The sequence below is a fragment of the Centroberyx affinis genome, unplaced genomic scaffold (assembly GCF_046629955.1).
Source record: "Centroberyx affinis isolate AG114_WGS23_722 - 3 ecotype Tasmania unplaced genomic scaffold, CSIRO-AGI_Caff_v1 ptg001395l_1, whole genome shotgun sequence".
In the NCBI taxonomy this organism is placed as follows: domain Eukaryota; kingdom Metazoa; phylum Chordata; class Actinopteri; order Beryciformes; family Berycidae; genus Centroberyx; species Centroberyx affinis.
The window spans coordinates 453,730-474,941 of record NW_027279877.1 but is presented as its reverse complement, the minus strand read 5'-3'; the positions used below and the strand labels follow the sequence as shown (position 1 = coordinate 474,941).

Below are 21,212 nucleotides of genomic sequence, written 5' to 3'. Positions count from 1 at the left end.
ATTTTTAAAACTTAAAAGGCAATGTTTCTAGGACAGAATTCTCCCTGCATTGTGCTCTAGCGACTAGAGGCGTCTGTTTGAGGGAGATGAGGACAGAGCGCATCCGAGAGACATCCTTTGCCTGCTTGTTGGTTTCGGTTGAATCGAGTGGTCCTGGTCACGGCCGGCACTCTTTTTTCTGTAGGCCGCTGTCCTCCCGGATCTGTCCGCTTCCGCTGGCTCCACTATAGACGCTCTACAGGAGGGAGGGAGACCAGGGGAAGACATGGATGAGTCCCAGTATGAGAGGCATTAAAGAAGAATTTCCACACCAGCAAACCATGTCCGAGCAAAATTTGGTGCTCAACCACAAAGTTAAATCATGTGAATAGCATCTTTGTGTCCGCTACACAATACGTTCATGCATTTCTTGCCAATGATCACCATACAACCCGTCAGAGCCACGTTCAATGGATGCCAGAATTTATGAGCACTTAGGCCTATGTTAGCATTCACAGTAATCAAATGCAAACCGTATCAAACAATCTTTCAAAAACTGATTGTGGTATTTTTAGAGCTGGGGCATGCATCCAGTGATAATAAGGAACTAGTGGCAACTCATGTATGTGGGGCATATGACATTAAAAAGCATAAGAATTCTAAACCTACACAAAGCCTATAACATCAGAGTTGGGCTGTTTGTAGAAAGCCTTGTCAGCAATCCTAGTACGCAGGCAAGGCCAAGAAAGCAGGAAAGAGAGGGAGAAAGGAAAACAGTTTCAGTGTCAAACAACAAGCAGAGAGAAGTTAGGGCCAGCTTGAGAAAAGGATGATGTAAGCAATTGAGAGAAAGATAGCTCTAATGAGATGGAAATAAAAACTGACTACGGTTTAGGACTAAATACACAAAGCCAATACTACTGTAATGCACTGCAGCTGATAAACAAGTTTGGATGGGCTAAGCATTTTTTTTAGCCGAAGACAGGATGTCTTATGCCTAGACTGCAAAGTGAATGAAAACAGCAACATTTTCATTCTGCTGTTTGCATTCCGCCTTGCTAGCTTATTTCCTGTTTAGTTTTCTGGGTGTATTGACTGGAATCACAACACTAGACTAATGTCTCATCAGGGAATTCTCTCTCAGCGCTTACAAAGACACGGAGGCAGAAATTGGCCTAAACTAGAGTGATAGATGCAGAGTGATACCGTGCCAGACTTGGGCAGAGTCTGTTGGAAAGCGTGAGAGAAGAAGGGGTTAGCCTGGTCAAGAAAAGGAAAAACTGCAACATTTTCTTAAGCATAATGTACAACATAGACTGCTAGCAGACTAAAATAACTGGCTTTAAGTTGAAGGCATTAAGTAAAAAATGACAGATTGTCTTTACATAAGCAATATGCAACTCTGATTAGCATATTTCTTGTTTTTAATAATTAAAAATATCCATCTGTTAAATAAATCAGTCCAACAAACCATTTGATCCCTTGATGCAGTGAGGCCAAATGTAACTGCTCCAAATTTCCACATTGCTCAATGAGCATTCAGTCTCCAAAATATGAGTATAAATAGGCCTTCACCTGATCTGATAAAGTTTATGATTTTATTTGCCTTATCCTGTCTTGCTTCTTGTTGATATAAAGTGTCTCAGTTGATGTAAAGTGTGTTTGAGTGACCTGAAATGCACTATACAAATAAAATTGAAATGAAATTCGGAATTATTATTACTTTCGAAGTTACGCAAGGCTGTTGAGCTAATTGTGTAATTACTAAACATTAGTGGAACGTTACCACTGTGATTACAGCTCAGACAAAATGGATACACCAACTGTAGTTATGTCTCAGCATGTTAACAGGGGAGGAATCAGACACTAACCTGTTGTTGGCCTTGTTCTTCTCCATCTGCTCATTCTGGTGCACGTGCCAGTCCTCCAGCTCCTTCCTGGCCTTCTCTTTCCACTCTGCCTCCGCGGCCTTGGATGCTGTGTCTTATTACAGTGCAACAGCACAGAATAACATTGTTAGTGAATTCCCATGGTTAATACACAACAGGGAAAAGAGCTGATAAGATGGTTATATTGACATAATTTTATATCTTCAAAACAATCTTTCTCTGGTACAAAGACTATTTTCAGTTCTAAGAGTAAGAACATTCAAGTAGATGTTACATTATAGATCTTAAAAAGGTAAATAATACAAATGTAAATGACAAAATCCAAAAAACAAAATCACAGTGGCTCATTACACCTGCTAAGTAGGAAGTGGACAGGAATCTTTGCTCACCTAGCTCCTCCAGGCGTGTCTTTTGCTCCTCCCTCCACTTGCGAAGACTCTCTGGCTCTTGCCTCAGCTGATCCACCTGGGCGATGGCTGCATAGCTGTCTGTTGGGCCATTGGACTCCTTTTAGGAGGAAATAAAAACAATTACCCCCTTGCAAAAAACTGCCAGATCAAAATATTCTGCAGGTGATACATCTATTAAACAGATCACTGCCACTATAAAAACGAGTAAGAAATTATTAGATTTTTCAAAAAGTTGTTCAAAGTGAGGCTCAGACACACACAGAAAGAGAGAGAGAGAGACTTACCTAATCAATGAACAATTATGCTAAGGATACTGGAGAAACTCACCTGGAACATATCCCCGTTCACAGTGGCAGGCTCCTCTCCAAAATCGTCTATCAGAAAAAACACAAAGTTGTCTTTTAAGCAAAGTTTCTTGACGTTTTGCAGTTACCCTTCCTCCTCGTCTACTGTGTCACTTTGACAGAGGTGTTGTTTTAACTATACGACCATAGAAATGCAGGAGCACCTGTTTGGGCACTGATGTGATCTGGCCACTGTTGTCTGTGGAACTATTTTCGTTGCACTACAACAGGTTCTCCGAAAGAGTGTAAACAGTTCACATTAGTTATGTTACTACTATTTACTACTATGCTATTAGCTATTTACTTGCTAGCTCTTCGAATAATCAAGAACACATGTCACAACATCTGAGATGTTGTGCTGGTGTGACCTGGTTGCGCTAAAAGGACAGAAGGACAGGCTGTCAAACTACGTTGTAGGCTACAGCAAACGCGCTAGCGTTAGCTAGTCAGCTAACTATATGAGTAATGTTATGGCAAAGTTACCATGAACGAAACTGTCTGATGTTAGTAACACTATTGTTACTATTATGAGTGAATTGAGCTAGAGTTAATATTAGCTAACTAGCAGCACTACAGTGCCCAAGTACCAGTAAGTAGGTTAGTTAGTTTTTTTTAGTTATACTAACGTTAGCTCGTCGGCTTGCTAGCTGACGTTAGCTCATTCACAAACTTACCATAGTTGGGGGGATGCGTGGGAGACTGGTGGCCGTCCGTTCCTTCCATTTCTCCAAATCCTTCGCCGTCATTCTCAATCACCGCTATCTCACTCTCTTGTTGAGCCAGGAAAGCTGCGGCTGGGTCCTCTTCAGCTGGGTGTGCTCCATTGTCAGCCATGTTTCACAAAAGTCAAGTGCGTCTGTTTATAAGTTGGCAGCTAGCTAGGTAGGTTTAGCTAGCTAGCTAACGTCAGTCAGAGGCAGCTAAAGACCCAGACTAGGCCCCCAGTTCACCAACGTTAATTCAAATAACAGTGAAATATTTCACTTGGATAACAGCTATTCCAAATGACTAGCTTTAGCAACAGGGCGAGCAACTCACTTGTGTAACCGGCTTATAATGTCTAGCTTCGGTTATGGTCCTTAGTGATGATTCATGATTTCTTCACTTGCTCAACCACTGTGAAATCAGTGATGGAGCAGGGTAGTACCCCGAGGCATCACCTCCCTCTGTTACACTTTGTCCCCATCTGCTGGTGAATACAATTACACGTCCGTCTGCCTCCAGACAATGAGATACTAAGTTTTTACTGTTTAATCAAAAGCCCCACACAATCGTTAAAATTGATGTAGGAAAGTAGCGTAGGCTGATGTTGATTTAATTGCCTTTAATTCATTTCATTTATTTATTTTTTTCAATCAAAGTGAGAGATTATATCCACAGATCAGACAATAGGCCTAGATGTTTTTTCCATGTGATTTCAGATTTTAATGATTTATTTATTTTTGCCAGAGCAGTGTGTAAAAACCAACATGTTTCTCTAAATATTGTCACACAAATATTAGCAGCTTTACCTCCTTAACTCCCATTTATTTATTATTAGTGGTGACTAAAATTTAGCCACAGGGATACAGCTGTTATCAGAGAACTAAACCATGCCTGCCAGTTTCTCCTGGCTCTTTGACTTCTCTCAGACCAAGGAAATGTGATGATTACTTAAAAAAGTAAATATAATTTAATAATATCCAAATATTTCTTCATAAACAGGCATAGAGAATGTCCATCGAAATGCAGGATTATATTGCTGCATAGACCTAATAGGCCTAATGCATAGCTTCTTATCTCCCTTGAAACCTGTGTTGCATCTATTAGCCTACTTTTTGTTGGCAAGAAAGTTTCTCCCAGAAAAAAAACAGTAGGCGCACAGTCAAAGAGCATCCCACAAATGAAGACACAAATGAAGACAGACTGCTGAAGGAAAAAAACATAACGCTCATACAACATTTCCTCAGCTCTAACTCACTGAGTCACTTTCAAATCCGTTAAGTACCTGTGACCAAATAATAACTGAGATATAAGCAGATATATAATATAATGTAAATATTAATTCTCTAACCCAGTAGTTCTCAACTTGGGGTCCGGGGATCACCAGGGGTCCTTGAGGGGGTTCCAGGGGGTCCCCAGCAAATTGATGAATTGTTAAACTTCACCATATATTTCATTTACAAGAAGTTAACACAGTTAGAGAATGTAGAAGAATGACTGTTTTGACCATAGTTTATCTGTTATCTCTCTAACTACAATACAGATAGCCATGGAATTCTGGACAAAATCATAGCTAACAAAAAAAATATTTTCAGATTCCGTGGCCCAGTCCGTGGCCCTAAAGTGGACTAAATTAGGGGTCCTTGATATGAAAAAGGTTGAGAATCACTGCTTTAACCACACTCATCCGGGTACTTATGGGTCGCTTAGCAACCACCTCAGGTGCTGTTCAAGAACCTGGCGAAGAACTACTATTACTACTACTACTACTTACTACTACTACTACTACTAACGTTACTACTACTACTATTACTACCTCTTCTTCTACTTCTTCTTCTTTATTATTATCGATGAAAAAATTATCGATGAAAAATAACAGAATTATTGGACATTTTCGTTCTTATTCTTTAGAAGCAATGGTGTATTACCGCCGTTTTATAAATGCAATAACTCCCTCTACGACGTTCTTTACAGTTGCTCCAGAATCGCTGTAAAGCACGGCCTCTTCTGGCTTATTCCTTCATTACCGCAGTATGAAATGAACCGGGGACCCATGTGACTTCTGACGTTTCGGCGGAGTCCTACTAAAAGGAATTTCAGGGAATGATCGCCGCTGCTCACCAAGGGATCGACGGTGGCTTTCTGACGTCCGCTTTAAGGAAGTCCGAAGTTAAGGCTGGTCTAGCCTACTTGCCGATAGACTTTTTTGTCCGGTACACCGATTCACGATGTCTGGCGAGCAAAGGGAAGGACAAGAGGTAGGCTAATTCATTTGTCCAAACATCTTAATGCACTCTTGCCTGTGTGGTGAAACTTTTTAAGTCAACTTTTCATGTGTCTTCGTGTGTCTGTGAATAAGACACAGTACAGTTGGGCTATGCTGGGCTCGTACTTGTGCAGTTTGTAGTTTTAGCTGGTGTGAACCACTATGGGCCTGTAGCGGTTCAAACCACTTTGTGAGAGCAGAGAGTTTGTCCAGTTTTTGCGTCTCATCTTGCTTCTTCCCCTTGGTGAAATTCAAGGTGTGTAAGGTTTTCAAGGTCTGCCTGCAGTCTCCAGTTTGTTTACAAAGTACCCTTTAATTATCAGTTTCAAAATATTGTTTCAAGTCCATTCTTTAGGTGCTCATAAATACAAATTAACTACGGTCAAGAAAAATAACTATGGTAATCCCTTGACACTGTCTTATTGTGATATGTTTAAACATAGTGTTTCATTATCACCAGTATAGTATAATATTATATTTTCCCATTACCTGTTGCTACTATGTGTCTTTCCATTCATTTGCTCAAGTATGTGATAATAGTTGAGACTTTTGTTGCTTTTTGTGGCTTCTGGGCTTCTCTATAGGAGTTGTAGTCTGAGTAAAGTGACAATGAACTAGGGTAATAAGTATCTGGGCTGGGAAGTTTCCAAGCAGTTCTGCAGTAAGTCTGCATCTATTAGAACTTTGACTATATGTGCGTGGTATTTTGATACTTAAAGTTTGAATACTGAATATTATTCTTGCAAACACCAATGAAATGTGATGAAATATTATGCAAACACATTTCATCATATGATGGAGAAACTTCTCCTATCTGTGTAACATTTATACATGCCATTTGTTTTTATAAATAGAACAGACCATAGGCTTCTTGTTGACTTTCTCAATAAAAATGTCTGTAGGCTTTTAAGAATCCAGTATGCTAAAGCTTTTGATGCCTTTTGATATCTTTTAATGCCCCCAAATCTATATTGATACCAAAAATTGATATGGTACTGCTTGGCATTGTGTTTGTGATACACAGCAACATTACAATTGGTAGGACTAATAACCTTTCTTCACATTATGATAAGGTCTATTTATGTTTATGAAGATTATTATAAATATCATTATAGGTGATTGTAATGTTATGTAGAGTTCACTTGGAAATCTTAATAAATCTAGACCTAAGTTGTTAATACAATAATACAAAGGTTTGTTTTACCGACAATTGCAGTCTTGCACCTGCATATTATAAAAAGCTTTTAAGGGATTTGACCCCTTATAATTTATAATAAATGGTCTGAATTCCATGTTTTCTGCATGGGATCATTTTGGGTGCTGGGTAGACCTATAACATGCAGTTGGTTGGCTGCTTTACATATTTCTAACTTTTTATTAAATTACTTGAAAGCATAGCCTGATGTCAGTTTTTATTTTAATTGCAAGCGAGTTCCCTCTGTTGCTTTAAGGGCTTGATGTCATAACCTAATTGCTGGTTTGGTTGTACTGTGCTTCATGCCCTCTGGAAGGAATGTCGTATCCCATAGGCTTGACTTCAGTCGTGGCCTTCTGCTTCACAAGTATACTTATTTTAAATATCCATTGGCTTTTATGTGCAAAGCTGGTGCCAGAATATACGGGTAGTTGATGTTCCCTCTCTCCCTCTTTCTCTCCCCCCTCCTCTCTGTGACTCATGTGGGTGTTGGGCTGAAATAGTTTGGTGTAGTTTTACATTCCTTATATAGCCTCTGAGGAGTGTGGAGAGGCAAGGGCTTGCCTGTGTCACAGGCGGTTGGGGGGGGTTAGGGTTCGGGTTTGCCAACAGAGAGAGAATCTGCTTGCCTTAGCTCACCAGCTCTCTAGCTTTCTCCCAGGTTTGGGTTACCAGCCAGCCGTTGAAGACGAGGTAGGTTTGCATGGCAGCGTCACAGGTAGCTGTGTGTCACGAAGAGAAATGATACCTGTTAGTGAGGAGGGGGAGGAGCAAGAGGTGGAGTGGGGGGTGCAGGTACAGAGGTCAGTGGTACGCCGGTAACTCACTTGGTGAGAGCAAGTGACATAGCCCTCGATCTCAAGTTGCCCTTGGTTCTTAAAATTACATGGACTTGTTTTTTAGGTGCCATGCCAACTAATGTGAAAAATTTGTTCCAGTGAAGTTTAAAGCGTTTCACATCATGTTCCCTTTGTTTTACCTTTTTGCCTATATGCAAATGATGTAAAATATTCTCAAACATCAAGGCAAGTTTGTATATTGTGGACATGGTTCATTATAATTCTCTTTAATGATAGAATGATGCATTTAATGTGATGTGTTGGAATGCCAGTTGCAGTTCTGGCATTGTCTTACCTTGTGAAATGCGCAAGTACTTACAAATTGTCGGGTAGATAGATAATTTGTACCAAAAGGCACTATTAATGAACCATTGTAATATGGTTATTCTCATAGCAGAATTTTACACTGGTTAAATCTCATTTTCTCTGGAAGAATCCAACCCAAATATCAATTTCTGCAGGAAATGTGTGAGTTTGCTCCAAGCAAATGCCGATAACCAGCAACTTGGCTGCTTGGATGAAGCAGAAAAGAAAGTGTGGCCTTGTAAACCTCTATGAGGCTCTCCAAGTAATTAATGCACTGTCTGTTTCCTCCTTTCTCCTCCTCAAGGCCATGAATATATACTGTATAACCCTCGCTGGCCCAGCACCTTGGGGCTTCAGACTGCAGGGTGGCAAGGACTTCAGCATGCCCCTCACCGTGTCAAGGGTAAGAAACTGTGTGTCAGTGATGTATACTTATGTATTTCTCTGCATCTGCGATCTTTGTGGTCCTTATACTTTTTGCCTTTAAAACCATCCCAACAAATCATCATGTTGCCATATGTTTGTATGTAAAATCCTTGGCCTCTTCTCAAGGCATCTATTAGTGTTCAGTACAAGCTTTGTCACCACATGATGACCCTACCTGATCATCTTTATATCACCTTTTGTTTAGCTTGGATAGTAAATAATTCTTGTATGAAAAATTTGGCGAGAAAAGCAATGATTTTAATAAGATCCATATTTCTCTTCATTCTCAAGTTTGCGTTGCCAATCACATTCTCCTAATGCAAGTCAACACTCATCCACTTAGTCTCATTATTCAGTGTCTTTGCATTCATAATGTTGAATGCTCACAAGGACACGCTGGGGTTTGTTTAGCTCTGCTTTGGAACGGTAGCGCGCTCTCCATGTTAGGTAACTGCATCATTGTCGAATGGATTTTCAAATACTCTATAAACTACTGTCGCTATTGAAGAGAGCAACAACCAGTTTCCAAGCCTTATAAGTGCAGCGTTTCTTTGCTTGACACACATGCACACACACACAAACACACACACACACATAGCCATACACACATGCGCACACATAAAATCATTCCAACATTGCTGCCAGCTATTGCGCACACAGATCTGGCATTCTATTATGCACTCACTTTCCGTTGCTGGTGTTATATTGCTACCTTACAGGCTGGGATGACCTATAAATGTTGCATGGATTTGCATTTCTCAATTTCTCAATTTCGTTCAATGTTTGCAATTTCCTATTTCAGAGATGATTAGGAGGGAGTAGGTAATTGTGTATTGTGAGTCAGTCTTGAGCTTAGTCACCCCACATATTTTCAGTCATTCAAACAATTAACACTAAATACATTTCCATGGTGACAACATTGTTCTTAATTTGAACTATTGATTCTTTGCTCTTTTTTTTAGCAGCCAAAAAGTCACAGTTATAATGGCACAGTCATAATGGCACATCAAGATGAAAAGTGACAAACATGTAAACACAGTATTATGCATTGCTTTGTGTAGTATGGCTTATATAACTCTTATAAAAGGATTCTGCTCTTCACTGTGTTGTAAGCAAGATCCCTTAAAGGTGTGTGCATGTGTTTGTGTTTGTGTGTGTGTGTGTGTGTGTGTGTGTGTGAGTGTGTGAGAGAGAGAATTGTTGACGTAATCCTGTGGTGAGGGCAGCCGTTATCACCAGCCTGTCGGTACACGTCCTGTACCTGCCTTACTCTCTGGCAGGCCACAGTCAGAAAACAGAATGTTCCTCCTGGATGCAAGAGAAGAAATATTTTCTTCTACCCAACAAGACTGAACAGATGTAAAAACTTAATGTGATGAATAGCCAAAACAAAGCAGAATTTTTTGGTGGTGGGATGCAGGGGTTGAGTTAAAGGAATATCAGTCTGGGCCAGGATGAATGTCAGTAGTTGAGTCAAAAGCAGTAGTTGAAATATGTTAAGTAATCATCAGCTAGTGCAGAATGTCAGTTTCCCCACAGTCCAGGTACATTACGCATGCTGATTACTTTCCTTCCTGTCATAGAAATATGTCTCACATTTTCTGTACTACAAAGCCTTTCCCCACCAGTCTCTGTGCCTTCATGCATTCGTATTCATTGTTAGATACAGGCTACTGTGAGTAGCTTGGAGGAGGACTGATAATGGCTGCCATTCTGGAAAACAGTATTGTTATGAGTGGAAGCTTAACGACTGGTTAGTGGCTAATATCTACCTAGCTTGCTCCAGTGGTCCCTCAGGCCTTGGGGTAGAGGAGTTGTAAAAATGTCATAGGTTTTCTGTCTTCGCCTCTCCAGAGCTGTTGACTCTCCTCTCGGATGTCATAAAGGTCTGGCCAGTGAATCACACAGGATGGAAACAGCCCATCTAGGGGATTTAAACCTCAAACAAGAACAGTATCCCATATTGACAGGGAGAAAGTCGTGCCGAGGCCTGGACTGACTGGGCTTGCGTTGCATGCATTTAGTGGGTGGTCTTGACTGGCATAAAGCCCGTGAGATAAGCATCTCAACCCAGACAGTCAGTTAAAAGAGATTACACAACAAAGAACATGCAGAGTGACAGGACAAAAGGGTCTGTGAAATGCTGAGAGGCAACGAGATGACAAGCGATAACGCCTGAAAGATCAATGTGTCTGAAGTGTTTTTTTTGTAAAGAGGAGTTAGTGTTATTTGAGGTTAGATGTATTGGGGGGGGTTATGGTTATTTTGTTCATTTATGAGTTTGCTCAGGCTGATTTACTCATCATCAATAACTTAAAATCTGATAATTTATCCTGTATATGTTGTAAACTGTAGTTGTATTGATTTAGAAGGTGTAGGGCTGTGTCTTGTTTCCTCGTGTGTGAGCTGGAATATAGGCCTCGGCGGTCTGTGAATACTGTTTCCTTCCTCCCCTCTCTGCGAGCCTGGAAAGCTATGCTTTCTCAGCATTCCTGGGATTTTTCTCATATCCATCCTGTCGCTGCCAACAGACAACCCCATTGTCTCCTTTCTACACCCAATATGTCCTTCACACTTCATTTTCTCCACCAGATGATGATGATGGCCTTCTCCCATCTCAAAGGAATACTTTCCCAGTGAAACCAGTGGAAGGGAAACACCATGTCAAGACAAACTTAAGCCTAGTCTGCTACAGCTGGAACCCCCCCCCTTCTCCCCCTGGAGACGTCTCTGCATATATCTGCCCCAGATCTCCTGGCATTGTGATTCCATTGACATTATAATACTATAACGCTGAGCGCCATCTGGTTTCTATCGACAAACACATGCCACACCACTGAAATCAAATGTGTCTTAGGAGGAAATTACAGATGATGTCATGTTAATAAGTAAGTGGTGAGATTTGTGAATGTCTCTCCCCCACAGCTGTGTCATGGAGTCTTATTCCTGTTTTGCTGTGGGTGTGTCTGACTCGCTTCTAGACCATCTGTTGATTGCTTACTTCTAGCGCCTTAAACACACACACACACACACACACACACACACACACACACACACACACACACACACACACACACACACACACACTCAGAGAAAAGAGGCCTTGTTACAGAGGTGAATTAATAATTCAAGAGTAACTGATAGATTGCCTGCAGGGGGGATTTCTTCTGTGGCTAGTTTGATGTGAATGTCTTATGTTGCCATGAGTGCAGCAGTGTTTTAAGGTGAATTTGTGTGAGGTGTTCTTACTGCAGTCATTACTGCAGGACCGCATACTCACAGGTTTGGCTTTCCATTTCTCCGAGGGATATTTATGGCTTTGCATCAGCTGTGCTGTGCAAGTGATGTAAGGGCAGACTATCTCGCAGCCCCCAAATAGCTGCGGAAAGAATAAAAGTGTGCTGGTACAGAGTCAAATGGCTAGTATTTGTATCGGCCTGGATAAACTCAAGTGCATTATTAGTTTAACCAAGAAGAAGTGTAGCCAGCCTAGAGGTAGAGGTGTGGGACCATGCTCACCTGTAGGGTCAGTCGAGGGAAGCGCTTGAAAGATGAATTCGAGACGCTGCATTTTGAAAGGTTGGCTACTGCTTTGAAATTCTATAGCATACCAAAATATCTCTCTGAACGGCTCTGCTGCTCTAGTCTGTGGAAATGCCTTGAAACAGATTAGGCCACTAACTATTAGGCTGACCCCTCAATTATGGATAGCTTCAGTCACATAAATGATGTCATGCCATTAAAAACTGTCCACAGATATGGTGTGAAATGATCTACAATCATATTTGCTCTGAATCATTTATGATGATGTGTGATGATATATGATGTAGCTGTTACTAGTTTGTTACGTGGCCAAGACGAATTGGCCACATTAAAAAGCCATCTTTATTGTGTTGCCGCTACACCGGACCAGCATGTAAGACCTGTGGTTGTTGTGAGGTAGGGTGCAGTGTGCCGCATTCAAGAACATGTTTTCCACTGTCCTTCGCTGTATTGACAAACTGCTGGGGGGGTATAGGGTTTCTGCCCGCCCCCTCCCAACTAAAGGTCTGAGCACAGCAACTTTAACTGCTGCCTTCTCAAGTGAGGGAGCAGCTGCACTCTGAACCTGAGCCAGGAGCGCAGGTGTCTGTGTCCATCACTAACCCAACACACACACACACATGCATACACGCACTGGCCTCTACTACAGTCTTTAGGGCTTCTTACACCCATATACACACAACCTCCAGTTTTTCCTCTTTATCTCACCTTATTTTTTGTTGGATTACATTGGTATCCTGAAATGTTTTTTCCCAGTCATATCAGCTCTGTTGGCTCTAAGTGCCTCTCTCCTTGTGTACGGCCACGCTACCCTTCTCCTCTTTCCATAGAGTACCTCTCTGGCAGTAGGCCAGGCTGTGCCCCCACTCAGAATATAGTCGGTTTTCCTCCATAGTTGTTTTTCTCCCGTCTAAGCTATTTGAACTCTTTGAAGTTCATTCTTAACTGGAGAAATTATTGCTTTCTTGGCCACCCTAATTGCTTCCAGTGAGGGCGAATCAAAGGCAATTAAACTGATGTTTGAACTTGGCCGTAGAATAAAGGTGGCTTGAATGTCTTCTTAGGAATGCATAAACTTCTTATTTTTATGTTTTGATACACTCTGGACAGCATAGTTTTGAGACGAGGTATATGCTTGAGCAGTGCCTCTTTGTCTTTGTGGGGTACAGAGTAGTTTTCAGCTTGAGCTGTCATCAGTTTACAGAATGTATTACCTCGCTGCTCACACAAGTGTTTATGTTTAATGTGCAAAATCAAAGCAGCAAGTGTGATAGCTTAGCTGAACATGGCAGAAAACTATTGATTGAAGCGCTGAGTCCTGTGAGCCTTTTGATGAGCTAACGTTTGCAGGGATCCATGACATCAGAGAGTAATCCTGATAGGGTTTTTGCCAGAAATCCTGGCGCTCGCTCACTTATCTGATGCTGAACACTTTGTACTCCAGTTATCTGAGACTTTGACACAAGTCTTGAGTTTCATTAAGCCTCGGGGACAAGCTGACTAAGCCCTTACTAAACACGTTTTGGCATCTCCACTCTGTGTATATTAGTGGTTTGAAAGGACATAGACAGTGTGGTACGTGCACATGTATAAAGTGTTATTACCTATATAGGCTATGCCCTGTTCTTCCTGTTTTGTAATGAAACTCCAGCTCATAGCTCTGACTCAACATGTCTGCCGTCTGCATGACGGCTCAGGAGGATGATGTCATTCTTTTGTCAGTCAAACTGGTCAATGACTTGCCTGTCTGGATTGGTTAAGTAGATGGTTTGTTCCAGTAAGTGATGTACATATTTGTAACATATGGTCCATGTCTTTGACTTTTGTGAGTTCACTTGATAGTCTGAATCACATCTGCAGTAAATCATAGGCCGATGACTGGTGATATCATACAGGGAGATGACTTATAGTTCCCGTTGCAGATAGTGTTGAGTGGAATATCATGGCTAGCTTGTCAGAGCCAGACACGCAGACTCCCCTGGTTGATTACTGAGTGTCGGTAACAGACACTCAAGTGAACCCAAATGAACATGGCCTTTTGTGTATTCAGTTATTCCTGCAGATTGCTGTGAAAAGGCCCCAGAGGTGGACCAGCTAGTGATAAGTGCGAGATAATAGTTGCTGACATAGTGATTTAATAGTTTGCACATTAGAATTTGAAGTACTTAATTTTACCACTCTGGATTTCAAATTGTTTTCTGTTTGGTGAAATATGACGTGCCAATTGGAGAAATGGAAGCAAAGGTGAAATGGAAGCAAAGCTTTGAAAATGCACATTAGTGTTTTGAGATTTTATGTTTCATGCTTGTATTCAGACACAAGCATGAAAATATAAATGTATTTAGGCAGCTGATAAAAGGAATATCGTCTCAGTGTGATTTCCTAGGTAGTAAATGTGCACTTCTTTGCCTCATGTGACTATGATCCGTCGTTTTCTCCTGTCTTTTATTTTGACTCAGAGTGGTGGATGATTATCGTCTTATCCCTGCATGTTCCTCTAACTTCTTTCCCTATGTGTCCCCTCCAGCTGACCCCAGGGGGAAAGGCAGCTCAGGCCGGTGTTGGTGTGGGAGACTGGGTGGTGTCCATCTCTGACACCAACGCAGAGGACATGACCCACGTGGAGGCACAGAACAAGATCAGAGCAGCAACAGACTCTCTCACCCTCACCCTCAGCAAGTACGTCACCTGACAATGCATGATGCAATGTACATGCTCGCTCACCGAGCACATATCCTACTTTACCATAAGAGCCTTTGGGAGATGAGATGCTGTAATATCCTTGAAATTCTGCCCAATAAAACAAAGTTAAAGCATTAAAGTTGTTATCCATCACACATACCCCATTATTTCCCTTCCCCCAAGACATAGATTAGTTTTAGATTTAGAGTTAGACTTAGATTCCATTTAACCCCTAGTTCACAAACCCACTGGTAAACACTGTCAAAAAAGTAATTTAGTCCTTATCATCCTAAAGAAGCAAGTGCAGGGGTGAGTCGTTTGCACTCATCCGTGCCCACCACTCTCCGGCTGATACACTGGCCTTTGTTCTGTTGAAACAATGCCAGCCATTATTCAAAGAGCCAAGGGTGCCTCACATGATGCCTCAACTTTATAATGAAATTGGAGAAACTCTTTCCAGGGGATTAAAAACACTTTGTTGCTAAATGGAAGCCAGGAAAATTTAATTTTGCCCGAGTTATTTTAATCAGTATTGGATAACTTTCCCCCAGCCAGCGCTCATACCTGCTCACATAACTCCTGCCAGAAAATTCCTGACTGATTAAGTATCTCTCTAGAGCGCGAGCCAAAATGTTTCATCAGGAGCTTAATTATAACAAAAGATTTTCCACCCACCGTGAGATCGAATGTAACCATATAAGAATAAATAAGAGGCTATTGACGTATGGTGAAGTAATGAGGATGCACTTTGGTGCTGTCATGTGGCTCATTTTGCTTTTGTGGTGCTCAAATAAGCACTGGGGTTGTCAACTCAGCCATAACACACAGCTACTTTTTACTTCAAGGGAGTTCACCTTGTTATTGCCTGCCAAGAGACCCCACAGTTGAGCTCTGATAAATCTACTTTGTTCACTTTGTTTGTTGAGAGCGACTCCAAAAGCAGAGCCAGAACCTAAAATGAATAGTTTTGGGTTCAGAGATCCTGGTGAATATTTGCTGCATATTCCTCGGCAATGCCAGGCTCTGGTCTGTCTCACTAGACCCAGTGAGCAATTCCTGTTTTCCGTGACCCTAAAAAAAAGATAGATAGCTGACACTGCAATAGCTTTTTTCCTCCACAGAAAGAGGTCACATACTATAAACCAACATAAATGCCCAAAAAAGGAGCGTGTGTGCAACAAGAGGCAGAGAGAGAGTAGCCGACTCATTTGGCTTTGTGGTGAGTGTCAAGAGTGAGAGGCGGAGAAGCGGAGTGAGAAAGAAATCAGGGGAGAGGGGAAGAGAAGAAAAGAGAGACAGAGAGACTCGATGGCATTGTGGTTAGGGGACAAGAGAGGAGAAGAGTGATGTCATGCTCTCCACTGAGGGATGGACGAGGGTTAGTGAGTTGTTACACATGAGCCAGATGTACTCTCTCTGTCTCTGTCTGCTGCCTGGTCAGGGATCAGACTCCACATCATTGTTAAGATGTGACCAAGTTCATTCAAAGATATCGTATTGTTTTAGTCAACTTATTAGAGTTTGAGAATCTGGGACGACATTTAGTTTGTGAGGTCGGCTTATGTGGCAGGTATGTTATGCCAAATCTTGAAAATGAATCATGCAAGCACACTGGTATTCCTGCTATTTCACATGTATGTGGAAACAAAACAATATGGTGGCAAACAGACCATCATTAGTGTATTTGGCCTGTGTGTTAGAATTCAGCATGTTGAAAGCTTGCTGAAGTTGTTTCCTTTATGTCCATTGTTCATCCATCCGGTAGTCCAAAAGTCTATTTTTGTTTTCTTCTTCCAAGGATCTGCCTTGTGGAAGAAGATGAAATTAGGGTGTGAATGTGTGTTAGGGGGTATTATATGCCAAAACGAACCCTGTTTATGTCAGAAGATATTGTTATTGTGCATATACTGAAAGTGAATTGTAGTAATTTCTCTTGAGGCTGGGTTTTAGAAATGGGAAAAAAAAACACCTACAGTTGTAATAGAGCGAGACATCTAGTCTGTGTTCGGTTTTGTGATTGGAGAATGGAGGCAAGGCGAATCTTGGGGTGAAGCCTTTTAATGAGACTGAAATAACTCCCGACTTCACACGCAAAAAGCATTGTATCAAATTAAATTCTTAAACTTTTTGCTTAATCTGTTGTGAGTGGAATTAAATTTGAAAACAAACACATTTAAGCCTTTTTACTATTAGAATTGATTTATTTTTTTCCCTTTAATCTCATCCAAGGGGAGTGGTGTAATTGGTTTGACAGATGTGTAATAGCCAGCATGTTTACTTAACATCAGACATACTTCTCTTACTCTGTGTGGTTTCCCTCCCTTTATTTTTCGTCTCCTTGTGGAGGCCGGCTATTGTAAACACTTCACATTCCTCTTCTCTTTTTTACCCATGACACTTCCCGTGAATCCCCATCCACTTCTCTTCATCTCACCCTCTCTTACTGTTATTATGGTGTAAGACAAGCAAATATTGCTTTTTCCTGAAACACTAAAATCAGAGAGGAGCTGTTGTCATTTTTTACTTCTCATCTTGGCTGCCATCCACTGTTTCTAAGATAGGAGGACAGCTCCACATTTATGAGATATGGCATATTGTTTGGTTTAGTGTCTGTTTCGTTCAACACCAATGATCATCTCTTTGTCTTGTTTTTAATGGGAAAGGTTTAGGCTTTCTCCACAGCCTCTTAAAGGAAGTGTAATCACCAAAAGATTGGCAGTATAAGCCTACAATGAAAGGAAGAGCTCCACCTACTATCCTTTTGAAATTCGGGCCTACTGTGTCCCTCTTGATTATAATGTTCCACTGCCAGTGGCTGGCCTAGAGGGATGTGGTTTGAGCATGCCAATGATGTATGCGACCTTGACTAGACTGGCCTGGGTGGATTTTGGTGAAATTTCTGAGATCACTCCCAGCAGCTTGGAAGCCAAGCGAGCGTGTATCAGCTAGAATAAGAGACTCTTGAAATGCGGGGGGAAATGATTGCAGAAAGGGTAAGCATATCAAATTTCAGCCCAGGTCAAATGCAGTCCATAAAGCAAACTAACTTATTCCCAGAAGCAGTGACTTAATCATCTCTACATGTTTTCATTTTGGTCCAGTTTGCCAAAAGAAATACAGCACAGAGCAGCGCTATCTTAACTGCTTTTCATGAGGCCATCAGACACATGCCTTATATCCCACACTTAAGCCTGGCTTGTCAAAATGTGGGTTAACTCTTAAGACAATAGTCTAGCTGAAGTGCAATGAATGTCACACTGAGTTGTCATCTGTTTCCTACAAGTCTGACACACACAGGCATGTCAGTCAGCCTTCCCTTCGCTCCTCTCTCTCCCTCTTTCTATATCTAACAGCCCTGTTGTACTTTGTTGTCATTCTGTCTCTATCAGTGGTTGAGCAGGCCATGATATGAGTGGGTACTCACTTCTCATAGTCACAGGAAGCGATGCCAATTGTGTGTGTGTGTGTGTGTGTGTGTGTATGTTTATAGCCTGAAACAATGGGTGTAACTGCTGGGCTGGTTCATCCTTGCCTAACCCCACTGTAGCTTTCTGTAAGGATACAAACATAGGACAAGGGATGGAGATGGTTTATATGTAGTTACAGTAAGTACCAGTGGCAATTTGAACTATAAGTTCCCGTTTGTATAAAGTGTGAAATGATTTTAATGAGCAGCCTCCTATGTGTTGTTCCAGTCAACAAATTCAGTAATGCGATCCCTGGGATTGGAGTTTAGAAGTGCACAACATCGTGGCACTTGCAGTATGCTTAGCTTGAGTGAATTTGTAGTTCAGTGCCTATTGGGGGGAAAAAGACAAGACTGATATTGCTGATGGTTTGGTGTTTTGTCATAATTCCACAGACCAAACCAAAGTTATAACTGAAGACAAATTGTAAACCAGTGTCATGTATAATTCCAGGCAGGTTAGAGCCAGCTATTTGTCCTTTATGTGAAATAAGAAGTTGACAATTTGCATCCAATATCCACTTCAACATCCAGTTCAACAAGCAAATATTGTGCCTATTCAGAACAAAGTTTTTTTTTATATACATGTATTTTGTGATTGTATTTTGAATTGAAGGTGCACAAAACTGACAAAACATCATGGTGCAGTTTTATTTGCTGAATATTGCAGTTGCAGCATGCTTACAGTTTGTTCAGTGTACATATTATTGGAGATTATCTTGGCTAGGCATTATGCATAGAACCAGTATATCTTGTTCAGAAGGCTGTCTCAAATACCTGATTGAAACATTGCAACTTCAGTACTGTGATTTTATTTTTGTGAGTTTAATGTAACTTTGTTTACTGTAACTTCATGTTCTAATTACTGTTTGCTCACTCCCTCTTTCTTCCAGAGCTTTCCAAGCGGGAGGAGACCAGAAGGTAAGGCTGGATTTGTCTTGCACATTAATCTCACCTCTGTATGAAGACTGTGATGCTTTGACAATGGGGTCAACATTTCCAAAGTTTTGTTAAACCCTTAATGAATTGCTCTCTGCAGTTTGTCTCAGCTTACCCTGTCCCGCTTTAAAGCAAGACTTCTCTGTCCTCCATGGTCTGCTATTGGACTACGGTGACAGATGATGCAATTTGAAACTCCCTTTAAACTTTGCTCATGATGGGCCTCAACAATGTATTAAGTCATCTTGTTGTTTAAACTCATACTGATTCAGTTACTTCTCAAGCTCTCATGGGGTCCATGCAGTATCCATTAGCAAAGCATCAGTGAGTCACTAGACGATTGGTTTGCTGGATGGAGTGGTGTGAATGTTGCATATCCCTCAATGCCTTGCACAATCCCAATCCCACAATTCAAGAGTAATGGTGATATATTTAGTATCACTCTTAGAAACCTCCAGAAAGCTAATATCCCTATTCATTACAGGTTGAATACTATAATGGTGTCATTTACTGCCTTGTGCTCCACACTGTATTTTTTTGGTAAATGAGCTGGAACATAATATGTCCACAAAGGCAAACAGTTCCATTTTAGTAGCTGCACCTTCGGCACAATGCTCAGTAAGAAGTCTCATTAGTGAAACATGTCATTCAAATGTAACACTTCACACCTGTCATGTTGAGCGTTTTTCACCAGCAGTAGAAGATTATTTTGGATAGTCCTTGGGTGACTGCCAACATAAATATTTGTCAAACAATGGGCTACGTTCACACTTACGAAGCACTTCTTCCGTGTGCCGAGCAAAGTCAGCTGGCTTTGACAGAGCCAGTGTTGCAGCAAAGAGTGATCATTTATGAAAAAATATTAGACTTCACGGAGAAGATGTCTTTAAGATAAAGCCTGGGATTGTGCAACAGCAGAAAGAACATGGACTGTATGTCTAAAATGTGTAACTGCATGTTGTGTGCTGTGCTACTCTGTCTCCTTTCTCACACCCTTATAGGATTCGCTTGCCCCAGCCTCCAATCAGCCAAAGTACTCCTTTGCCCCCAGCACAGCCATTAACAAGATGGCGAGGCCATTTGCGGCAGGTGGTGGTAGTGCCAACTCAGGTCCTGTTATTAAGCCTGTGGCCTACTCACCTAAACTTAACGCTCCACGCTCACAGGGCCCTGCCAGCATGCAGCAGCCACACAATGGGTAGGTGGAAAAACAAATAAACACAGACTATTGCCTTTGGAAGCACAACGTGACCGATGTTGTTTTCGTGGTGTTTTAGTTGTTTGACTAGTCTGGATTTGCGTTAAAGAGAAAACATGAAAAAAAGAAAAGATTTCCAAACTAAATTATGTTGAGAATCTAACTACTATCCAAAAAACACAGAAATGTTATAAAAAGGAAAAAAAATAAATCACTGCTGCGAAATATTCCCAAAGTCATGTCAGAAATCTTAACAACAAACATGGGAAATTGAGGAAGTGTATGTTTACTAACTATTGAGGTGATCGGAAATGAATCCACTCTTCACCAAGAGTTCAAAACGCAACATGGGAACCATATTGATTTTTGTCTACAATTACTCACTTCATGGCTAAGCACACCAGCAATAAAAGCAAGATGCCTGATGTGTGCTTTCTGTGCCATGACAGACTCAACAAGTGATGAAACATAATAATCTCACTCATCAACAATGTTTCCTTCGCCATGACTGGTGCTAACCTTTCAAGAAAACAAGAGGAAATTGTCAAAGCTCTTATCGAAAAAGACCCAAGAGGGGCTGTATTTGGGCTGAGACAAAACATCTGAAATGTGCTTAAATCTTAGGATACGCAAACTGGAATATGTTCATTTCCTTGAGTGATATCCCTGCAGACCAAGTGTCTGCCGTCCAAGCTGGCTTGTCCAAGCTGAAATTCCTCTGCTATGGATCACACAGACGATAAAAATTGTGTTTTCACAAAGATCAGTGGAAGATGTGTTGCACAAGAAAAACTTTTTGTTTTTCCTTTTTTATCATAGTGCAGTAAATATCACAGGCACCCTTCCTCCACCCCACTTGTATTTTAGCTTCTAAAATTACCCAGTGTTTACTCTTTAAGGTGCTATTATTGTTTGACTCTCGGTGATGAAAGCCTTCACTGTTAAAACACACCTTGTGGCTCCTGTGACATTAGTGGCTCATGTGGTTTATCTTTATACTCCATGTTTAACCACTCTGCGGGAGAGAA

At 41.2% G+C, this 21,212-nt stretch overlaps 2 protein-coding genes across 4 annotated transcripts in view; one reads left to right on the top strand and one right to left on the bottom strand.

Annotated features, from left to right (window-relative positions):
- Positions 1–629: 629 nt before the first annotated feature.
- On the bottom strand, positions 630–3,753 carry cltb (clathrin, light chain B). Its single transcript, XM_071526222.1, has 6 exons — positions 3,297–3,753; positions 2,606–2,652; positions 2,258–2,375; positions 1,851–1,962; positions 1,186–1,206; positions 630–702 (listed from the first exon to the last, which is right to left on the bottom strand). Exons 1-6 carry the CDS (start codon positions 3,454–3,456, stop codon positions 645–647), a joined length of 516 nt encoding a protein of 171 aa, XP_071382323.1. The 5' UTR covers positions 3,457–3,753; the 3' UTR covers positions 630–644.
- A 1,691-nt stretch (positions 3,754–5,444) lies between these two features.
- pdlim7 (PDZ and LIM domain 7) overlaps positions 5,445–21,212 on the top strand; it is a 29,936-nt gene continuing 14,168 nt past the window's right edge. Inside the window, exons 1-5 of one of the 3 annotated variants that reach the window (XM_071526219.1) lie at positions 5,445–5,582; positions 8,235–8,333; positions 14,427–14,578; positions 18,941–18,968; positions 19,988–20,184. In XM_071526219.1, coding sequence (XP_071382320.1) covers positions 5,553–5,582; positions 8,235–8,333; positions 14,427–14,578; positions 18,941–18,968; positions 19,988–20,184 — 506 coding nt within the window. In that variant the 5' untranslated portion in view covers positions 5,445–5,552. Of the gene's footprint in view, positions 5,583–7,374; positions 7,479–8,234; positions 8,334–14,426; positions 14,579–18,940; positions 18,969–19,987; positions 20,185–21,212 lie in introns of those variants that run through there. The other 2 variants (XM_071526220.1, XM_071526221.1) reach the window with 2 other exon arrangements.

What these genes read in the sequence shown, in the direction of transcription:
- cltb (XM_071526222.1), bottom strand. Translation starts at nt 3,456, where the DNA reads ATGGCTGACAATGGAGCACACCCAGCTGAAGAGGACCCAGCCGCAGCT. An exon ending in AAGAACAAGGCCAACAACAG is followed by an intron (nt 1,207 to 1,850) that starts GTTAGTGTCTGA and finishes GCTTTCCAACAG; the next exon opens with ACTCTGCCCAAGTCTGGCAC. An exon ending in CTCTGCCCAAGTCTGGCACG is followed by an intron (nt 703 to 1,185) that starts GTATCACTCTGC and finishes CCTGCGTACTAG; the next exon opens with GATTGCTGACAAGGCTTTCT.